This window comes from Perognathus longimembris, chromosome 3, assembly GCF_023159225.1.
Source record: "Perognathus longimembris pacificus isolate PPM17 chromosome 3, ASM2315922v1, whole genome shotgun sequence".
Taxonomy (NCBI): Eukaryota; Metazoa; Chordata; class Mammalia; order Rodentia; family Heteromyidae; genus Perognathus; species Perognathus longimembris.
In genome coordinates, this window is record NC_063163.1 from 111137600 (window position 1) to 111158630 (window position 21031).

Consider the following 21031-nt stretch of genomic DNA (forward strand, 5'->3'; position numbering starts at 1 on the left):
CTATCCATAAACATCATATGGTGCTTTCCTTTGGGCCTCTGAAATATCTTCATAGATCTTTTTCTGATCAAAACGGAAACCTGTGAGAAAGGACACACAATGAGAGGCGGGGTGAGGTGAGATAAGATAGTCTCATTCAATATGTAATTACGTATAGGTTGTAATTGAATCCATATTCCTCTTCACCTCTCTCAGATCATATATGCTTGTATACTGTTTATCTGAAGCCATATATGCCCCCAAATTAATAGCTAACTCTATGGTTCAAGCTAATTATCAAAATTCACAAAGCCTCAGTCAACTTTATCTATACAATTGAGATAATATTGTTGTGAGACTTCAATGTGATGCTCCTGGAAAGAACAACTTAGCCTCATGTCTGACTTCTTGTGCTCCATAATTAGCTGTCATTGAACAGTTATTCACTTGTTTTTGTACCAGTCCTGGCGCTTAAACTCAGGCCTGGGCACTGTCCCTGAGCTTCAGCACTCTACTACTCAAACCACAGCTCTGCTTCCAGGTTTTTGGTGGTTACTTGGAGATAAGAGTCTCACAGAATGCCCTGTCCAGACTGGCTTTGGACTGCGACTCTCAGATATCAGCCTACTGAGTAGCTAGACTGTGCTGGCTCTGGCTTACAACATTTTGAAGCTTTTTGTTTTGCCAAATAAAAGTTTGCTTATTAAAAAATAAGACTTCCCAGTGCATGTAATCCTAGCTACTCAGAAGGCTGAGATCTGAGGATCAGGGTTCAAAGCTAGCCTGGGCTGGAAAGTCCATGAGACTTATCTCCAATTAACCACCAGAAAACCGGAAGTGGTGCTGTGGCTCAAGTGGTAGCCTTGAGCTGGGAAGCTCAAGGACAGTGACCAGTGACCAGTGACCAACCCCTTCCCCCCAACAAAAGAAAAGACTGAGCGGCTGGGAATGTGGCTTAAAGGTGGAATGCTTGCCTAGCATGCATAAGAGCCTGGGTTCAATTCCTTCATACCACATAAATAAAATTTTAAGATATTATGACTGAGCTGGGCTTGGTTGCTCACACCTATAATTCTAGCTTCTCAAGAGGATGAGATCTGAGGATTATGGTTCAAAGCCAGCCCAGGTGAAAAAATCCAATTAACCACCAGAAAACCAGAAGTGGAATTCAAAGTGGTAGAGTGCTAGCCTTGAGCAAAAAGAGCTGAGGGACAGGGCCCAAGACCTGAGGTTCAAGCCCCATGCCCAACAAAATAATTACTGGACCCATAACATAGGCAACTAAACACTCATTGCTAAGCAACAATGATTTCCTTCCACTCCCAAATGACAATCTTTTCTGAAAAGGTAAAAATGATTTGGTAAACTCATCCCTATGCTGTGTGAGCTATGGAAATGTAGGATGCTTGGAAATATGTCCATATGTAAGATATCACTTTGGTTCATTGAGAATTTCCCACAAAGTATTTATTGCTTTAAAAAAAAATTACTTACCCTGGAAGTTAGCTGATGAATTGCTGGTAGCAATTTGCTTCCAATTGGCAATATACCTAAAGTACATTATAAGGACATTAAATTAAATGGACTGACTTGTGGTAAGTTAATTCATTAACACATGATTTATTTCTGGTGACAAACTGATTGATCTCAATGTTCAAGTCTCGCTAGTTTCCTTCATCCTAATGGTTCACAGGCAGCTAAGGCAGCCTCCAGGAGAAAGAGTTGAAAATATCACGCAGGGGTCTACCACATTACATTTGGGTCTCTCTTCCTTCTGCCTTCCTCTAGTACACCTCATCATTTTATGAGGTTTCTTTCTTGTAAGATCCTGAGTGCCTACAAAAATGTTAGCTAATTACTTTTAAGTTAAAAGGACAGAAAATTCTTAACTATAGCATCTCTAGGAAAAATGACAAGAAAACCTTTTTGATTTGCATTTCCCTCAAGACTACATTAAATAAGTTAAAATTTCCATGACAGAATGCTGGAACGATTTTATTCAGGGCCTCATACCTGATAATAGATGATTACTACTCAAGCCATGTCCCCTGACCCTTACACTGAGGACTGTGTGTGTGTATGTGTGTGTATGTGTGCACACGCACGCACGCGCATGTGTGTGCCAGTCCTGTGGTTTGAACTTAGGACCTGGATACTGTTCCTAAGCTTTTTTGCTCAAGGCTAGTGCTTTAACGCTTTAGCCACAGCTCCATCCCCAGCTTTTTGATAGTTACTTGAAGATAAGAGTCTCATGGATGTTCCTGCCCAGGCTGGCTTTGAACCATGATCCTCAGATCTCAAGTTCCTGAGTAGCTAGGATTGCAGGCATGAGCCACCAGTGCCTGGCTATAGTTTTAGACAATTCATGTTCTTAGCCTTGTTTCTAAACCTTGAAATAATAACATTTACACAAAGGCATAAAATCTGGGAATCAAAACACCTTGGTTCTTTTTATCTTTTTCTGCTTAAATGATCGCGTTCACTTTTTGTTTTAAAGATCATGTTTGTGGTCCCAAGAGACAACCTAGAAATGAGAAATTCCAGGAAGAAGGAACACATGCTTGGCCTTTGCCCCTGTGGGTGGCCCATGTACTTACTCATCAAAGTTGAGTGTGTTAGTCCAGTTCAGCACTTCATCCACCTCCCACTCCATCACAGAATCTACCCCACCCTCCTCAATTGTTCTTATTAATCCTTTAGTGGCTGTGTGAATTAAATCTACGGTTTCATAACTAGAAGTCTTGGCCGCCAGAGTGCCTGTGTAGTACCTAGAGGAAAGGAAGAGACAAGATCCTTTACCATGTGGGAGTACAAGCGCATGCCCTTGACAGTTTCTGCTGCCATCTCTACATTCAAACTATTTTACACAGTAAGTTTTCAATCTATAGAACTAAGATAAAACAAGACCTCCATGTTGGAAATTTGGTGGGGGGGGTGGGGGAGGAAAAGAGAGGATTTAATCACACTAACCAGAGAGGTCTCACTGAAAAATCTATCCTTATGGTCAACCTAAGTTTATATGCGTGTTTTAAGAAGGGGAAGTAGGGTGAGAAAGAGTGATGGAGGAGGTGAGATTGATTGGGACAGAGTGTACACATGTTACAATGAAACCTCCCTTGTTCAACTAATGTATGCCAAAAGTTCTCCTGTCAATAAGTGTGTGTGTGTGTGTGTGTGTGTGTGTGTGTGAATTCAGGGCTAGGACACTGTCCTTGAGTTTGTTTGTTTTGGCCAGTCCTGGGCCTTGGACTCAGGGCCTGAGCACTGTCCCTGGCTTCTTTTTGCTCAAGGCTAGCACTCTGCCACTTGAGCCACAGCACCACTTCTGGCCATTTTCTATATATGTGGTGCTGGGGAATCGAACCCAGGGCTTCATGTATACAAGGCAAGCACTCTTGCCACTAGGCCATATTCCCAGCCCCTGTCCTTGAGCTTTTGTACTCCAGGATAGCATTCTACCACCTGAGCTTAGCTCCACTTTTTAATTAAATTTTATTGACAAGGTGATGTGCAAAGGGGGTACAGTTACATAAAAAAGTAGTACATTTCTTGTCATATTTGTTACACCCTTCCTTATTTTTCTTTCCCTTCTCTAGTTCAGGTAAACATATATACAATATCCAGTGTACCAAAATCATATATAGTAACCACGTAGGGTATGCCAAAGGAAATTCACCTAGAACATTAAACGTAATGACAACAATAGAATCCTCCTGTGTTCTTCTCTTGGGGTTCTTTTTGCTTATCCTCATATTATATAATCATATGTACATATTAGCTTCACTTCTGGCTTGTGGGTAGTTAATTGGAGATAAGAGTCTTAAGAACGTTCCTGACTGGGCTGGCTTTGAACCATGATCCTCAGATCTCAGCCTCTTGGGTAGTTAGGATTATAGGCATAAACCTGTAAGCACCCAGCTTAATAAATTGAATTTTAAGATACAAAGAAAAAAACCAATTTAATCACTGAGTCATAGAAATATGGAAAAGAGATTAGGCCCCAATTAACAAACCCACTCATTTGATAGGTGAGGAATAATCAGGGGAATTTAGTAACTTCTATAAGATAGTTTTCATATATTTTCTTATTTACCTCTTTTTAAAAAGATGCAGCCATTGGTGACCATTATTTTCATTGTTGCCTTTTTTTTTTTTTTCAGATGAAGACATTGAGACTTGGAACTTATTCAGAACCATGAAACAGTAAATACCTAGAGAGCCAGTATTCAAACTTGAGTAAGTCTAGCCACCCTCTGTCTGATAATACTTTGACCTCCTGTTTGTAAATCCACCAAACCAGTGAGTACAGATAAGTCAACAGCACTTACCAAGGACACTGGAGCACAGTCATGCATTGCTTATCAGCCAGTAGAATGTCCTGAGACATGTGATGCTGGCTGATTTTCTTGTGTAAGTATCAGAGTGTACATACACAAAGCTGGCTTTGTTAACTACTATACACCAAAGGCTAGGTAGTTTAGCCTGTGGCTTCCAGGCCAGAAACCTTTACAGAATGTGACTGTCATAAATTCTGAAGGTCGACATTCTGTTCCACTCATCTGTTACATGGTTAGTCTTCATGCCAGAATGAAAATGTTATGATTGCAGCAGCTTTAGAAGTCTTGAAAACAAGTAGTTCTCCACATTTGTTTTTCTTTAGATACTATTATGTTTCTTTACTCAGCCCTCAGTCAGACATCTACTTACATCTGCTTCATCCATTCTATCTTTTTAATCTTCCTTTTCTTTTCTATATCCTGCCTTCTCTTCAGCTTAGAAAAGTGGAATTCCATTTCTTTTTGGCTTTCCACGATCTCATTGTCTGTTGATAACCAAAACTGTTGAGAAATGAAAATGAATAGGCCAAGGGTTGTGATACTACTTGTACGTTTAGCTAGCTACAGACAGGAGCTTGTGTGTTCAGTAGAAACAGAAGAGGGACTCTCATCTTCCCAAGCTAGAGTTCAGAAGTGTATGCATAAAAGACCATGTACTTTATACTGGGATCTTTTGTAAGTATTTGGTGAATGAACAAGTCAGTGTATCTTTAAAGTACATGATGTAACTCAATGCTTATCCTATAAAATTAAGTGAGGAAAAGGGTGGGAAGGGGAGGGATAGGTGAGAATGATGATAATGGTGACATTGACGAAGGCACTTTGTATTCATAAACTGCTTTGAATTCCTTTGTACAGCTACAAAGATTGTAATAACTTCAAAAAGAGTGTACATTGTATCTTCTCACACAGGTATACCTGGGCTACCGTTGGTACTGTTGGCTTTCGATGATGCCAGTTTGGGAGGAGCACAGGCAGCTGGCAGAACACAAAAGTGCATCAATGATGGCTTTTAAGACGCTGGAAGTTTCCTCCACATCACATTTTCTCCTAGCTAGTTGCCTATTTTCCCACTTGCAATCCATGCCTGCAGTTATACCATCCAGTAGGGATCAAGGGGGACATTTACTGCCTTCACAACATTCTCTATGCTTCTGTGAAAACACTAAACATACTCTACCAAACAGTCCTGTTTGCCTCTAAGTGAAAAGTGGAGCACAGGGGCCAGGGGAAGAAATGGCCTCCTTTACCATCGCTTCTTTGGTATAAGGCCTCACCCATGACTCATGCTTTGCAGAGGACTCAACCCACAGTTGGTCACTTCCAACCTACCATGTTTACCATGTAACCACACCATCCACATCCTGTAACCTGCACATCTAACCTGCCGACTCCACAGGGAGCCTAAGGATGGCCTAGTTTCAAAGCTGAGGATTGAGAATAGAAGCAAATGTTCAAAAAAACAGATTATTTTGCTGTACTTAAAATATCAGCAATGCCTCAGTAGTTGGCAAATTGCATCAACTAAATTGGTAGCAATTACTATTTTTAAATTTAAGGCTTCAAGCCAGGTACTGGTGGCTCACATCTGTAATCCTAGCTACTCAGGAGGCTGAAATCAGAGGATCATGGTTCAAAGCCAGCCTGAGCAGCAAAGTTCATGATACTCTTATCTCTAATTACCAAAAAAGCCAGAAATGGAGCTGAGGCTCAAGTGGTAGAGCACTAGCCTTGAACAACAAATCTCAGGGACACTGCTTAGGCCCTGAGGTCAAGCCCCAGGACCAGTAAAATAAATTTTAAAAATTCAGTTTTCAAATGACCTAGATTGTTTTTTTTGCCAGTCCTGGGCCTTGGACTCAGGGCCTGAACACTGTCCCTGGCTTCTTTTTGCTCAAGGCTAGCACTCTGCCACAGAGCCACTTCTGGCCTTTTCTATGTATCTGGTGCTGAGGAATCAAACCCAGGGCTTCATGTATATGAGGCAAGCACTCCTGCCACTAGGCCATATTCCCAGCCCATGACATAGATTTTTAAATACACAAAACTAAAAATGATTACTATGTTTCGCTCCTTACTCTATCAGAGACAGGCCTCCAACCGTTGTTTTCTACACGCCGGTACCAGCCGCTCCGATCCGTGTCCTGAATTCTATCACTTTTGTTGTGAGACAGGTGTTTTGCCACAAGTTTTGTGTAATCTCTAGGGCTGTTAGCACACAAGTCTTCAACGTGTCTGTGAGTAAAAATTTTATAGTATATGACAGGTGGAAATTTCACCTGTGGATGGAAAAGTTCAAAGGACCATTGTAATGCAGTTACAGAAAATGGTTTCCAATTTTATTTTTTAAATCACAGCTTTCCAGTTTCACATAAACGTGCTTTGCAACCACAACGTTAGAACTCAAGCATACTTACCCCACCTAATCTGAATCGCACATGGGTGCCAGCAGCTGCATCCAGAAGTTCAGCCTAGAAGACAAGCCATCAACATACTGAAGGTATCAGCAAATACTTCTCACTCTATTATTTAACAATAGCTAGTTACTGAATATTATTTCTAAAAGATGTCAAGTGAGCAGACTCTATAAATAGTTTTGTTTTTGTGCTAATCGTGGGGCTTGAACTCAGAAGCCTGGTCACTGTCCCTGAGCTTTTTTGCTCAAGGCTAGCACACTACCATCTGAGTCACAGCTCCACTTCTGGCTTTTTGGGGTGGTTAATTGGAGATAGAAGTCTTAGGGACTTTACTGCCTGGGCTGGCTTTGAATCATGATCCTCAGACCATAGTTCCCAGCAACCTTGGAGGGGGTGAGTTGGAGTATGAAAACATTGATCTGGGTGATGCTTACACAGGTGTTTGCATTGTGATGACTCTGTATTTATACTTTATTAACCTTCAACTTATAATGGTTTAATGGGATGGTTTAACTACACACACACACACACACACACACACACACACACACACACACATATTTTGGCTGCACCGGGGATTGAACTGAAGACCTCATGCTTGCCAGGCAAGCACTATAAATGACCATGTTACCATCTCTTTTTTAGTTCCTATTTCACACAGATTCTCTCGCTTTTGTCTAGACTAGCCTTTGATCAGGATCCTTTTACCTCTGCCTCCCAAGTAACTGGTATTAAATAGGTATGTATTTTATGCCCAAACATAATTTACTATGTATTTATGTGTTGTGAGCTTTCAACATGTAATACTTCAATAAAAAGGTTTTTAAAAGAAGCCTGGTGCTGGTGGCTCATGTTTATAATCCTAGCTACTGGGCTGGGGATATGGCCTAGTGGCAAGAGTGCTTGCCTTGTATACATGAGTCCCTGGGTTCGATTCCCCAGCACCACATACACAGAAAACGGCCAGAAGTGGCGCTGTGGCTCAAGTGGCAGAGTGCTAGCCTTGAGCAAAAAGAAGCCAAGGACAGTGCTCAGCCCCTGAGTTCAAGGCCCAGGACTGGCCAAAAAAAAAAAATAATAATCCTCGCTACTCAGGAGGCTGAGATCTGAGGATCATGGTTTGATGCCGGCAAGGGCAAGAAAGTCCATGAGAATCTTATGCAATAAGATCTCCAATCTCCAATAAATTACAAAAAAAAAAACACAAAAAACCTCCAAAAACCAGAAAGCTAGAAGTGGTGCTGTGGCTCAAATGGCAGAGCACTAGCCTTGAGCATAAGAAGCTCAGGGACAGCACCCAGGCCCAAAGTTCAAGCCCCAGGACTAGCCCCCCACCCTGCCCAAAAAAAGTTTTCAAAAGAAACAAATATTGGCATCTTGACCTGACCGCGCGTGCGTGCGTGCGTGCGTGTGTGTGTGTGTGTGTGTGTCCGTCCTGGGGCTTGAACTCAGGTCCTGGCATTGTCATTGAGCTTTTTTGCTCAGTGTAAGCACTCTACCACTTGAACTACAACTCCATTTCTGGCTCTTCTTGGTGGTTAACTAGAAGTAAGCGTCTCATGGACTTTCTTTCCCAGGCTGGCTTTGAACTGTCATCCTCAGATCTGTCTCCTGAGTTGCTCAGAGTACAGGCATGGAGCCACTGGCCCACAGCCTTAATCATAAATTTTTAAGAAAAAAAGGAGAATGTTAGGTCAATAAATGACATTCTTACCTCTTTAGGATTAATGAATCTCACTATCTGACGTGGCTCTCCTTGTCTTCTTAAATCAATCAGACTTTTCATATGTTGGAATATTGAAGCATTCTAAAGGTTCAAACACATAAGATTTTATGGTAAAAATGGGATTTTCTGTTTCTGATTAGCTATTTGCTCAGTAGGGCAAAAACAAAAACAACCATAAAAATAGAGTTTGTGATACAAACTGAATTTTAGAGTATTGCCCATTCAGGGTTTGTTTTGATAAGCTAGATAATATTGACATTGTTTGACAGAAAGTTTTATTATGAAATTTACAAATGTGCCTCTGTTGGCCCTTAGTAAAACATCCAAACCTTGAGCCACATCTAAATAATTCTTCAGAATATTTTAGGATGAAACAAAATACAAGCAGTTGTTATGAACACCCAGGATAGCATAAAATTACTGTGTTTAATTGTTGGTATTTACTAGCTGTGTGATGAAGAATAACTAGCTGGACATCTCTATGCTCAGTTTCTTTACTTACAATATGGGAATGATAGTAGCTATCGCATATAGTTATAATAAAGAATAAGTGTGGTGGGTGTGATTCGGTCCTGCGTCTCTTCTCGGCCTCGGAGCCGCACTCCTCCGTCCGCCCATGGAGGACTCGATGGACATGGACATGAGCCCGCTGCGGCCCCAGAACTACCTTTTCGGTTGTGAACTAAAAGCTGACAAAGATGATCACTTTAAGGTAGGTAATGATGAAAATGAGCACCAGTTATCATGAAGAGCGGTTAGTGTAGGGGCTGGTGCAAAAGATGAACTGCATATGGTCGAGGCAGAGGCAATGAACTATGAAGGAAGTCCAATTAAAGTGACACTGGCAACTTTGAAAATGTCTGTGCAGCCAACGGTTTCCCTTGAGGGCTTTGAAATCACGCCACCTGTGGTCCTGAGGCTGAAGTGTGGCTTGGGACCTGTGCACATTAGTGGACAGCACTTAGTTGCTGTGGAGGAGGATGCAGAGTCAGAAGATGAAGAGGAGGAGGATGTAAAACTCCTGAGTGTGTCCGGAAAGCGGTCTGCCCCTGGAGGTGGTAGCAAGGTTCCACAGAAAAAAGTAAAACTTGCTGAGGAAGATGAGGATGAGGAGGATGAAGATGATGATGAGGAAGAGGATGATGATGATGATTTTGATGACGAGGAAGGAGAAGAAAAAGTCCCAGTGAAGAAATCTATACGAGATACTCCAGCCAAAAATGCACAGAAATCAAACCAGAATGGAAAAGACTCGAAACCAATGACACCAAGATCAAAAGGTCAAGAATCCTTCAAAAAACAGGAAAAAACTCCTAAAACACCAAAAGGACCTAGTTCAGTAGAAGACATTAAAGAAAAAATGCAAGCAAGTACAGAAAAAGCACATTGAACAGTCCTGGGCACTACTGGTAAATTAAAGCCCAAAGATGAGGAAAGAGGAAAAGGAGAAACAGATATAGTCCATACTGACTATCATCAACAATCCAGACTGAAGTCTTCTATCTTAATCTCAATCCCCTTTCCTGAATTGCCAACCATACCCCCTTCCAGGCTGAAGCAATCTTTTGGTTTCCTAACGCACTACTAGTATTAGTAGCTTGAAAGAATATTATGGCATGAATAAACAAGACAGAAACTAAAAATCATTACAGATAACAAATTAAGAAGTTGATTCCTTAAGATTGACAAGCCTTTAGCCAAAAACTGAAACTTGAGTTATGGAATTAAGAGATGAAAAAGGAGATGTTACAATAAATACCAGTTAAATTCAGAGGATTGTTGGGGAATACTATAAAAAAGCAGGTTGTAGAGCTGTGTTGGCTCGAGGAAGAGAGACTTCCCAGTAAATGCCAGTCTGTGAGTTCAAACCCCAGTATTACCTCAAACATCATCAACAAGAGGATGTTCTAATAAACTGGAAACAAAAAAGTTTGCAGCCACAAAGCAGAACGAAATCCTGTTATTTGCAGGCAAAAACAAACAGGACTGGAGGTATGTGATGTTAGGTGAAACCAGCCAGACACAGAATGATGAAGCTAACCATGTCTACTTATAGGAAGCACAGAGATTAATTATATAGTTGATGGGGCATAGAAGGAAAATTGGATTTGTTTGGTTCATACTCTATGCATCTGTGGAAATAAACAACTCAGGGCCTGAACGCTGTTCCTGAGTTTCTTTGCTCAAGACTAGTGCTCTCTTGAGCCACATCTCCATTTCCAGCTTTGCATATTTTATTGGAGATGAGAGTCTCAGACTTTCCCGCCTAGGCTTGGCTTTGAACCATGATCCTTAGATCTCAATTTCCTGACTAGCTAGGATTACAGATGTGAGCTTCAGGTGCCCAGCTGAAACTTTTTAAAGCAAAGGGTGTTCCACAGTTCTGTAAATAATAAACCCTACTGAATTTCAAAATGTCAGTGCATTTTAAATGAAATGATGTGTGTGTGTGGGTGGCGTGTGCGCATGTATGTGCATGCTCATACAGGAGCTTGAATTTAGGGTCTGGGTGCTGTGCCTAAGTAGGCTAGCACTATCACATGAGACATAGCTCCACTTTTTGGCTTTTTGCTGGTTAATTGGAGATTAGAATGTTACATTGACTTTCCTGCTGGGGCTGTATCCAGACCATGATTCCCTAGATCTCAGCCTCCTAAGTATCTAGGATTACAGGAGTGAGCCACCCGCACCTGCCTACAAAGTTGAATTTTGTGACATAGAGATACTATCACAATAAAGCTGTTAAAGAACTCACAATGAAACATCTCCAGGCCCTCTGAATGATTCTTGCTGCTTCATCCTTTGTGAGTAATATTACAGGATCTTCCCGAGACACTTCAGAATCCTAAATAAAAACAAGCAAAATGAATGTATTTAAAATTATTTTAGATGCTCCATGATAAAAACTGTAGAGCTCAATAGAAATTCAACAAAGGGACAGGGTGCCGGTGGCTAATGCCTATAATCCTAGTTACTCAGGAGGCTAAGATCTGAGGACTGTGGTTTAAAGCCAGCCCAGGGAGGAAAGTCCGTGAGTCTCAGGTCTCCAATTCACCTCCAGAAAACTGGAAATGATGCTGTGGCTCAAAGTGGTAGAGAGTTAACCTTGAACAAAAGAGCTCAGGGACAGAACCCAGGCCCTGAGCTCAAGCACCACAACTGACAAAAAAAAAATCAATAAAGGATAAATGAAAAATGATGTTTGGTATCAAAATCACTGTAATACAAAAAAAATGTCACCTGTTAACTGATGGTTTGGGTTTTGTTTTTGTTTTCCTTTGGCCACTCTTGGGGCTGAACTCAGGGCCTGAGCACTATTTTGCTCAAGGGTAGCACTCTGCCAACTTGAGCCACAGCGCCACTTCTGGCTTTTTCTATATATGTGGTGCGGAGGAATCGAACCTAGGGCTTCATACATATGAGGCAAGCACTCTTGCCACAAGGCCACAGTCCTAGCCTCTTTTTTTCCCTAATTTCAACAGTGTTGAGTTGTAGATTTCAATATGCTTCTATTAAACAGAAGGGGACTGAACTTCAAGTTCTATGGGCTCCATTACTGGACTCCATCTAGTGTGTTTATCTTTGGAGTCTATGACATTTTTATATTTATCATATAAGCTGAAATAAATGTTTTTCTGTGTGTGTGTTCTGCATGTGTTTGAAACCCAAACCTTGCACTTGCTAGGCATATGCTCTGCCTTACGAGCCACACTCCCAGCACTTTTTACTTTAGTTTGTCTTTTTCAGATTGGTTCTCCCATTAACTTTCCCTGGGTTGGCCTTGGACCCTGATCCTCACAAAGAGTTAGCATGATGGGCACACACCACCACACCCATCTTATTTTGAGATTGGATTTCAACAACTTTTTTTCTTTGAACTTTTTAAAATTTGAATTCAGCGTCTGGGCACTGTCCCTGAGCTTTTATCCTCAAGGCTAGCACTCTACTACTTAAGCCATACATCTACTTCTGGCTTTTTTTTGGTAGTTACGTAACCTGGAGATCAGAGTCTCACAGTCTTTCCTGTCCAGGCTGGCTCTGAACCATAATCCTCAGACCTCCTGAGTAGCTAAGATTACAGGTGTGAGCCACAGGCACCCAACTAGGGTTCTTTTGTCTTGTTTTGTAAAGTAGGTGGTGTTGTTTTTTATGTTGTTCAGGCTTGTCTTGAACCCCTGGGTTCAAATGACCTTCCTTTTGAGCTTCTCAACCATGCCTAATTCATACCAGGACTTAAGTCAAATTCTCCCTCATCCTTAGCTGTGCCTCAGTTTCCTCATGCAGTACTATATCCCTATCCTGGTCTTGGAGGCTCTGCCTCACTTTCCCCTGAAGGCCTCTTAAGTTCTCCCTCTTTGAGGGATTCCAGCCCAACCCCAGCCCATCAGAACTTATATGAGCTACTCCCTCCACTCCAACAGTCACTGCCTCCACCATCCTTGAGCAGTATCCTGCTCCCCATCCATCTCCACTCAGAGGCCAAGAAATCCAAGACAGACTGGATGCTAGGACGATGCTGTGGGCCAGGACAGCACTGAGGCCTCTTCCCTGGCTAGCTCCAGAGGCCTGGGTGTGGCCAGGGGATGGAAATGTGTCTGGTGGGGCTGGCTGAGCCCCAGAATCAAGTGCACGGAAAGCTTCAGGCCAGTACTGTTGGCAGGGTGCCTCCTGGGGGAGGGACTCCACTCTTGTAAGAGTTAATGGACTGAATCATGAGAAAAATAACTAGCTGGGCAACTGGATAGGAGATTGGTTAAATAATGATCCATTCATATAATAGAATCTGATAAGAATATTAAAAATGATGCTGTGGCTGAATGCACTGATGTTGAAATGGGTCTGTTATATCTAACTTTAAAAGTTTGTTAAAGGATCTGTAGCAAGCTATTAGTGCTAGCTCCTTTCCCTATTCAAATACATGTATAGACATATACGTGCATATTAAGTGATAGTAGAAATGAATTTAAAAGCTCATTTTGGGGGTGGGGAATATGGCCTAGTGGTAGAGTGCTTGCCTCATATACATGAGGCCCAGGGTTTGATTCTTCAGCACCACATATATAGAAAAGGCCAGAAGTGGCGCTGTGGCTCAAGTGGTAGAGTAAAAAGAAGCCTTGAGCCAAAAGAAGCCAGGGACAGTGCAAGCCCCAGGACTGGCAAAAAAGAAAAAAGAAAGAAAAGCCCATTTTTGCTTACTTCCATTCACAAACTGTATTGAGAAATAAAAGGGATTTTTAATTAGTTGGTTGTGATCAGCTCACTTCCATATTGCAGGCCTGGGTGTGAGGTATGAGGGAGAGGGGGTCAATCTTCTGTAGACAAATCTGCAATTCTGCTCCTCTGAGTGAGGTTTACGGAGCAATGCCTGTCCTGGAGTAATCATTTGTCAGCAAATGAGGTAGAGAAGCTGGGAGAATTTATGAACTTTTCTGTCTGTTCAGCATTGCTGTGACATATAAACACAGGATTGGTGGGCTTGTAATTATTGGTTTATCTCTAAGGGTTTATTTTTTTCTTAATAATTTCATTTTATAAAAAATAATGATCTTGGTGCTGGTGGCTCATGCTCCCAGCTACTCAGGAAGCTGAGATTTGAGGGTTGTGATGTGAAGGCAGCCTGGGCAGGAAAGTCCCTGAGACTCTTATCTCCAATTAATCAGCAAGAAGCTGCAAGTAGAGGCATGGCTTCAGTGGTCAAGCCCTTTTCCTGAGTGAAAACGCTAAAGGACAGCACTCAGGCCTTGAGTTTAAACACACACACACACACACACACACACACACACACACACACACACATTATATTGCGCTTTTTTTTTTTTTTTTTTTTTTTTTTTTTGCCAGTCCTGGCCCTTGGACTCAGAGCCTGAGCACTGTCCCTGGCTTCTCTTTGCTCAAGGCTAGCACTCTGCCACTTGAGCCACAGCGCCACTTCTGGCCATCTTCTATATACGTGGTGCTGGGCAATCGAACCCAGGGCTTCATGTATATGAGGCAAGCACTCTTGCCACTAGGCCATATTCCCAGCCCCACACACACCTTATATTGTAAATATCACCATTACATTATGAGCAGCACAGAATATCAAGGAAATAGCTTCCAGTTCTCAAAAATGATCTGATTTAGAAATAAATAAATCTCTCCTGTCATTTAGGTACATGAAGTTCCACATGTTTCAAGTAAGTGACACATGTATCAAATCTTGCTGGAGGGCTAGGTAACTGGAGAATAAATTACTTTATTTGGTCAGATAAAGTCTCCAGGGATCTTTTAAGTCTATAGTTGCAGTGGAGTAGCAGAGGCTCAGCAGTAGGAAAGCTGAGAGCACTTAGGAATACTAGGGCTCCAGGAAGCAGGATGGAGCAGAACATTGAAACATAGGAACTACTACAGCTTGTCAAGGTAATTTCCAGCAGTGCGTGAAATGGAAGGTGCAAGACAAGGATGCATTTAAGAGCAAGAGTGGGTACAACAGGACACAAGGCCAGATCAGAAAGGGGAGTCTGAGAGAATGGTTGCCAGCCTTAGGTTAGACATAAAGATTCATCTCTATGATTATGAGGTTCCAATTAAACAATCATGAAAATACTTCATAAATTTTAAGAGCCTAAAATGTACTAGTCAACTATTGCTCAGATCATTTGTATGACACCCAAGTGTCACTTCCAGACTCAAGAGATAAAGATTTTGAAGTGTTTAACCTACTGTGGAAAATACCATCCAAAGCTAATGATAAACTTGGCGGGGGGGCGGGGGGGGGCAGGGAGAGGACGCGCATGCGCTCGCCAGAACGGAGACTTGAAATCAGGGCCTCTCATTCTTTCTTAATTTTCTCACTCAAGGTTGGTGCTCCACCATTTGAGCCATGCCTCTGTCTCCAGCTTTTTGCTGCTTAATTGTAGATAAAAGCTGGGCTTTGAACCTCAACCCTCAGATCTAAGCTTCTTGGGGAGCTAGGATTACAGGGGTGAGCCACTGGTGCTTGGCAATCCTAACTTTTATTATAGTAGCTCATGGCTGTCAAAGATTTATTTTTTTAAGTAGCTGCAGGGAGCGCGGCCATGCAGACAAACCCTTCTGCTGTTCTGTTCACTCCAGGGTGTGCACCTGCCTTTTCATCAGAAACAAACAAACACGTGTTTTACTCTCCTTTCCCCTTTAAAAAAAAAAAGCTCAATCTTAATTGGTTAGGATCCAAATCCATACTTCCTATTTTGTTTCCTCCACTACATCTTAAATGACTTACAAGTGTGTTGCAGAGTCTTCATCAATTTCGTAATTTTGATTTTCCTTTTTACCTGTGCTCTTACACTGAGGGAGAAGACAAAAACCAAAACATCTTTTTTAAAGGGGTGCATGGGGCCCAGGCGTGGAGGGCGTGGGCCCCTAAGGGCCCTACATAGCCAAGGCTCAGACCAGCTGCCAGAGAGGTGAACGCAGAGGAGTGAGGGGTAGAGGAGCAGTGGTACCGTCTGAGAGGAGGGAGCGGACTCCATCCTTCATTTCCCAGGTCCACCGCCTGGCTGGCCTTATTTCCTTGGTAACCACACAGAGGGAAATGACGCACTTCTTTGTCCCGCCTACCAGGCCCCGCCCACCCCAGCCCCTAGCAGCCTTCTACTCAGGACTCTAATTTGCGGGGGAGGGGGAGGTCTCAGGGACTGAAACCTGTACCCTAAAGTTAGTTCTGTTAGAAACCCTCACTTCCCATGTCTTTGAGGTAAAGGAGTCTGGAAGGGAAATCAAAATGATTACCTAGAAGTTGTTTATAAAGCCTGGTTTCTAACCATGACCCTCAGATCTCAGCCTTCTGAATAGCTAGGATTATAGGTGTAAACCACCAGTGACCAGCTTTAATTTTCTAAACTGTGTAATGTGTTCATCTATTGGTCTAACCACTGGTGTAACGATTGGTCTTGAGGCACTGAGTTGTGTTTATGTGGTCATTTCCACCAAGAGAAATACAGTGGGATCTTTTCTATTAAGCCAATTAATTCACTTGTAAATAGGAACGCTAGCCTTAAGTGATGTGACAGGCCTTGTTCCAAGTCAAGAATCAGCTGACATTATGACTGCACTCCTTTGCCTTTGCTAAACCTAAATCCCTTAGCTGGTAAAGCAAAAGCCAGTTTGGAAGTAAACACAGACAAGTTCTTAGGTGAGTTTTCAAGAAGCAATCAATACTGCCTATGCAATTCATACTGAATATGAGTGTGGGACACTAAATATCCAACGTTGGGCAATTCTTTAGCAGTGAATTGTCACAATGGAAAAGAAGTGTATGTAGTACAGCCAGATCTGACCTGTCCCTCCCCTACTCCTCCCACACTCATAGGGGTAATAGAATTTTCAAGGAATATGAACATCTAGGGCACATTTTTTCCCCTATATAATAAACACATTTGTGTGGCGAAAAGTAATCTGGAGGCTAATTTAGCGATGGGCTGAGCTTCCAGGATGCTTAAAGCCATTATGACAACCATAGTATATAGGCAGAGGATGAATTGCTTCCCTGACATATAGTTTGTTGCCTTCGTGGATTGATACACTGTAACCATAAATAAATACCTGAACATGCAGAGAGAGAAGCACTCATCATGCACACCTGTAACTTGTCATCTAGCACAAACCAGGTTTAGAATTTTAACTTCGAAGCTCACAAACAACACAACCACATAAACACAACTCAGTGCCTCAAGACCAATCGTTACCCCAGTGGTTAGACCAATAGATGCACACATTACACAGTTTAGAAAATTAAAATTAAAGCTGGGCACTGGTGGTTTACACCTATAATCCTAGCTATTCAGAAGGCTGAGATCTGAGGGTCATGGTTAGAAACCAGTCCAGGCAGAAAGTACATGAGACTTTTATTTTCAATGAACCACCAGAAAACTGGAGTGGCACTGTGGCTCAAAGGGGCAGGCCCTGAGTTCAAGCCCCACAACCAACAAAAAATAAAAATTACATACTGTAAAATGAATCCAATGAACAATTCAGAACAAACATTTTTAATGTAAGACATGTTTAAGGTATAAAACCTTGTTTAAATACTTTAATAATAAGCTATGCATATTTTAATGGAGGGTTTAAGATACTTTTGCTTCCCAGTTAGCAGGCAAGAATTTCTCTACAAACCATGTAGAGATAAGATATAGGAGCCAGGTGCCAGTGTCCTGTAATTTTAGCTGTTTAGGAGAGATCTGAGGATCCAGGTTCAAAGCCAGTATTGGCAGAAAAAGCATGAGCGACTCATTACCAGTTAACCAGCAAAAAGCCTGAAGTAAAGCCGCGGCTCAAGTGGGAGAGAACTAAGCCTTGAAAGAAAAAATAAAAGTCAGGGATATAGCACCCATGCCCCAATTGCAAGAGCCATGACCAACACACACACACACACACACACACACACACACACACTTAAAAGAAAAACAACATGAGTTGATATGAGAAAGTCTTACAATGCAGGAGGAGAGAATACACAATTAAATCCCATTTCTTTCCTTTGCACTTTGGCACTGGGACAAACTCCAACAATAGAAAGGCTGTCCTGGAGCACAGAATCTTTTAAGATTGTAGAACATATTTTATGTAGTTAAAAAATCCTGCAACCCAAAACACCCCACAGCCTTGCCAGGCTTGGTGTCACAGGTCTGGAACCCCACATCTGCAAGGCCCGCATTGGCGGTGCCGAGGCAGGAGGACCTTGACGTTGAGGCCAGCTATGTACTCTGGGTGAGGCCTTTTTATGAGTTCCAGTTCTGATCCTTCTGAACCCAATTCAGTTCCTGTTTGGCTAGTGTTCACCAAGGTTATTGGGCCCTACATGCCCCAGTCCTGCTTCTGTTACCATTTGCAAATCCAGTCTGGATCACTGTGCTTGCTCCAATAGGCTTCAGTCTTAGCTTAGTGGATGATGCCTGCCTAGCAAGCCTGAAGCCCTGGGGTTTACCCCAACCACTACAACAACAAACAAAAGCCCCAGATGTATGCTCAAACAAAGCATCAATGTGAGGTATTTCGTAATATCAGAGAAAATTCACTCATAACCTCCAGACAGAACAAGCAAACAGCCCTAGAGGTGAAGTGGGCTCCTTACCTCATTCTCCCGGGGTCCCTGGAGCTCCATGTACATCTTGATGACTGTCAAAGGGAAAATTGCCTAGGCCAAGAAATGCAGTAGCCTTTATTCCAGTTTATTCTAGCGATTCATGAATCACACAGCTTCCTGAGCCAAAGAGTGTTTTGCAAACCCTCAGTCAGTTCCTCCAGTTCCTACAGCATTGATAGGAAAACACCAGCCAGGTCTAGAATACAACTTAACTGGCCACAGCCTAGTTCTGCAGTCATCATGCAGTCAATTGGTTGCACTTTAACTCCTGAATTGTTTGCAACTTTCTCAGTGAATTGGCGACTGGAGCTGCTGTACCTGAGCCAAAGCTCAATTCCTGATGAACTCTGCATGGGTCTGTTCTGCTGGGCCGGGGGCAGAGAGGACTTAGAACAGCTGATCTTAATTTTTAGTAACTCGAATGACGCCACAAAGGTACACCACCTGGGGAAAGTAGCACCTGGAAATAGTAAACTATAGTTGTGCACATGAAATGGATTTTTTTTTAACCTGGCTAACTTCGCTTTGATGTCAGACATATGTCACCACCACAAGGATGAATCCTTTTCTTCCACGTACAAATGTTACGTAGTTCTTCTAACCTTGGCTTCACACTGCCTTCTCTGTGTTCTGCCTTCCCTTGTATTTTCAGGATCAACTTCAAAGAATAATGTCCACGCAGGAGGCGTGGCTCGAGTGGTAGAGCTATCTACCTTCCAAAGTTATGAGTTCAAGCCCCAGCACTGCCAAAAGAAATTAACATGGCATTGAGTACATTGTTTTTTTCTAATATTATTTCTCCCCCATGAGAGACAGAGTAGTGGTGATACAAGCTTTGATATTTGTTTATGAAGACAATTATGACTCAGTTATAGAAATACCATGGGTCTAAGTGCTGACAATCTCTTTCTTAAAAAAAAAAACAAAACACCAAATGTATCTTTTCAAATTAAAAAAATGTGATTTATTTAAAAAGTGTATGCAATAAAATCATGATATAAAATTAGACACAATAGATTTAAAAATGGCATGATAGAAAACATATGTCCATTTTCTTTTCCTAGTTACATCTTCTGTGCATTTGTTCTTAGCCAGTTGAAAATTTTCTTTACAATCGGAATCACATGTATGGTAGAAAAGTAATTTAAATACCATAAAAAGGCGTAAAATAAAGAAGTAAACATTCTGCCCCCTATCCCTTTCTCAGACACTGAGGCTCCTTCCATGCTTCCCCACATTTTGGCGTTGACATAAATGGCTTTCCATTATACATGTTCTAGAACTTCCTTTTCACAAACACAATCATGGCTATCTCCCAAGATAGCACTATTGAAACCACCTCATTCTTTCCTAATGTTTACCCACACTTCGTTCATTTATCAGTATCCAGGCAACACCCTAATGATGCTCCTCAATGTGTTTCTGTGTTATGGAAACGAATATGCCATCTGCTCGTTCTGACGAATTCAGCTTCTTATGGGCCTTCCAGCCAACAGGTGACAAGTTGACCTTGACCTAACCTTGAGGTCAGGATGGACTAAGTTCAACCAAACCCTTCCTCCTTTAGCATGTTTTTTCCTCTGGTTTTCAGACACAGGGACAGAAAACAAACACGTCTCCTTTTTTATCTCCTTCCTGTTCCACTTCCTGAAGGTTCTTGATCTGTCTCAACTTGCTTTCAAATATTACAGCCTTTTGACCTCAGGTGATATTAGATGTAAACTAGCCAGGTACTAGTGGTTCGTGCCTGTAATACAAGCTACTCAGGAGGTTGAGATCTAAGGATCATGGTTCAAAGCCAGCCTGGGCAGAAAAGTCGATAAGGCATCTTACCTCCAGTTAACCACCAGAAAACCAGAAGTGGAGCTGTGGCTCAAAGTAACAGCATGCTAGCTTTGAGCAAAAGAGCTCAGGGACAGCACCCAGGCCCTGAGTTCAAACTCCATGACAGACTAAAATAAAATAATGAAATATGTAAAGTGTTTCTAGCAGATATCTAACAGTCATCAGAACATATGGTCTGTAGGGGGAGTGGGGAGAACCTTTCTTTCCATCATCTCAGGTTTGACAGGCTTCAAAGTTTATGTGCAAAGTATGTAAGAAAGTATGTGGTCATGAGGGTCTCCGGACAACCAGTCCTTTATTTCACCTTTGCACACTGTAGATTTAAAGAGCGGATCAGATGCTTGTCTTGACCATGAAGTTTAGTTTGGCTTTTTCTAGTGAAAAGAAAAAAGATCTTGTGTGTTCTTACCATTCTTCAGAAAAGACAGGACCAAATGGCAATTGTATTTTCAAGATTAAGTATTTCAATTAGTGGAGTAAGTCTTTTTACCTTGGGAGTGTGGATAGCTTCTTTTTTGGGGTGTGTATGTGTGTGTCTGTTGTGGGGCTTGAACTCAAGGATTGGGTGCTGTACCTGAGCTTTTTCACTCAAAGCTAGTGCTCTACCACTTTGAGCCACAGT

The 21031-nt window shown here is 42.0% G+C and overlaps 1 protein-coding gene and 1 pseudogene across 1 annotated transcript; one reads left to right on the plus strand and one right to left on the minus strand.

Moving 5' to 3' along the window:
• Nucleotides 1-18588, minus strand: C3H11orf65 (chromosome 3 C11orf65 homolog). Its single transcript, XM_048340747.1, has 9 exons — nt 18553-18588; nt 11215-11304; nt 8448-8540; nt 6734-6787; nt 6395-6595; nt 4687-4817; nt 2577-2747; nt 1474-1529; nt 1-80 (listed from the first exon to the last, which is right to left on the minus strand). The coding sequence occupies exons 1-9, from the start codon at nt 18586-18588 to the stop codon at nt 1-3; spliced, it is 912 nt and encodes a 303-aa protein (XP_048196704.1).
• LOC125348033 lies at nt 9076-9986 on the plus strand (annotated as a pseudogene).
• Nucleotides 18589-21031: the final 2443 nt, after the last annotated feature.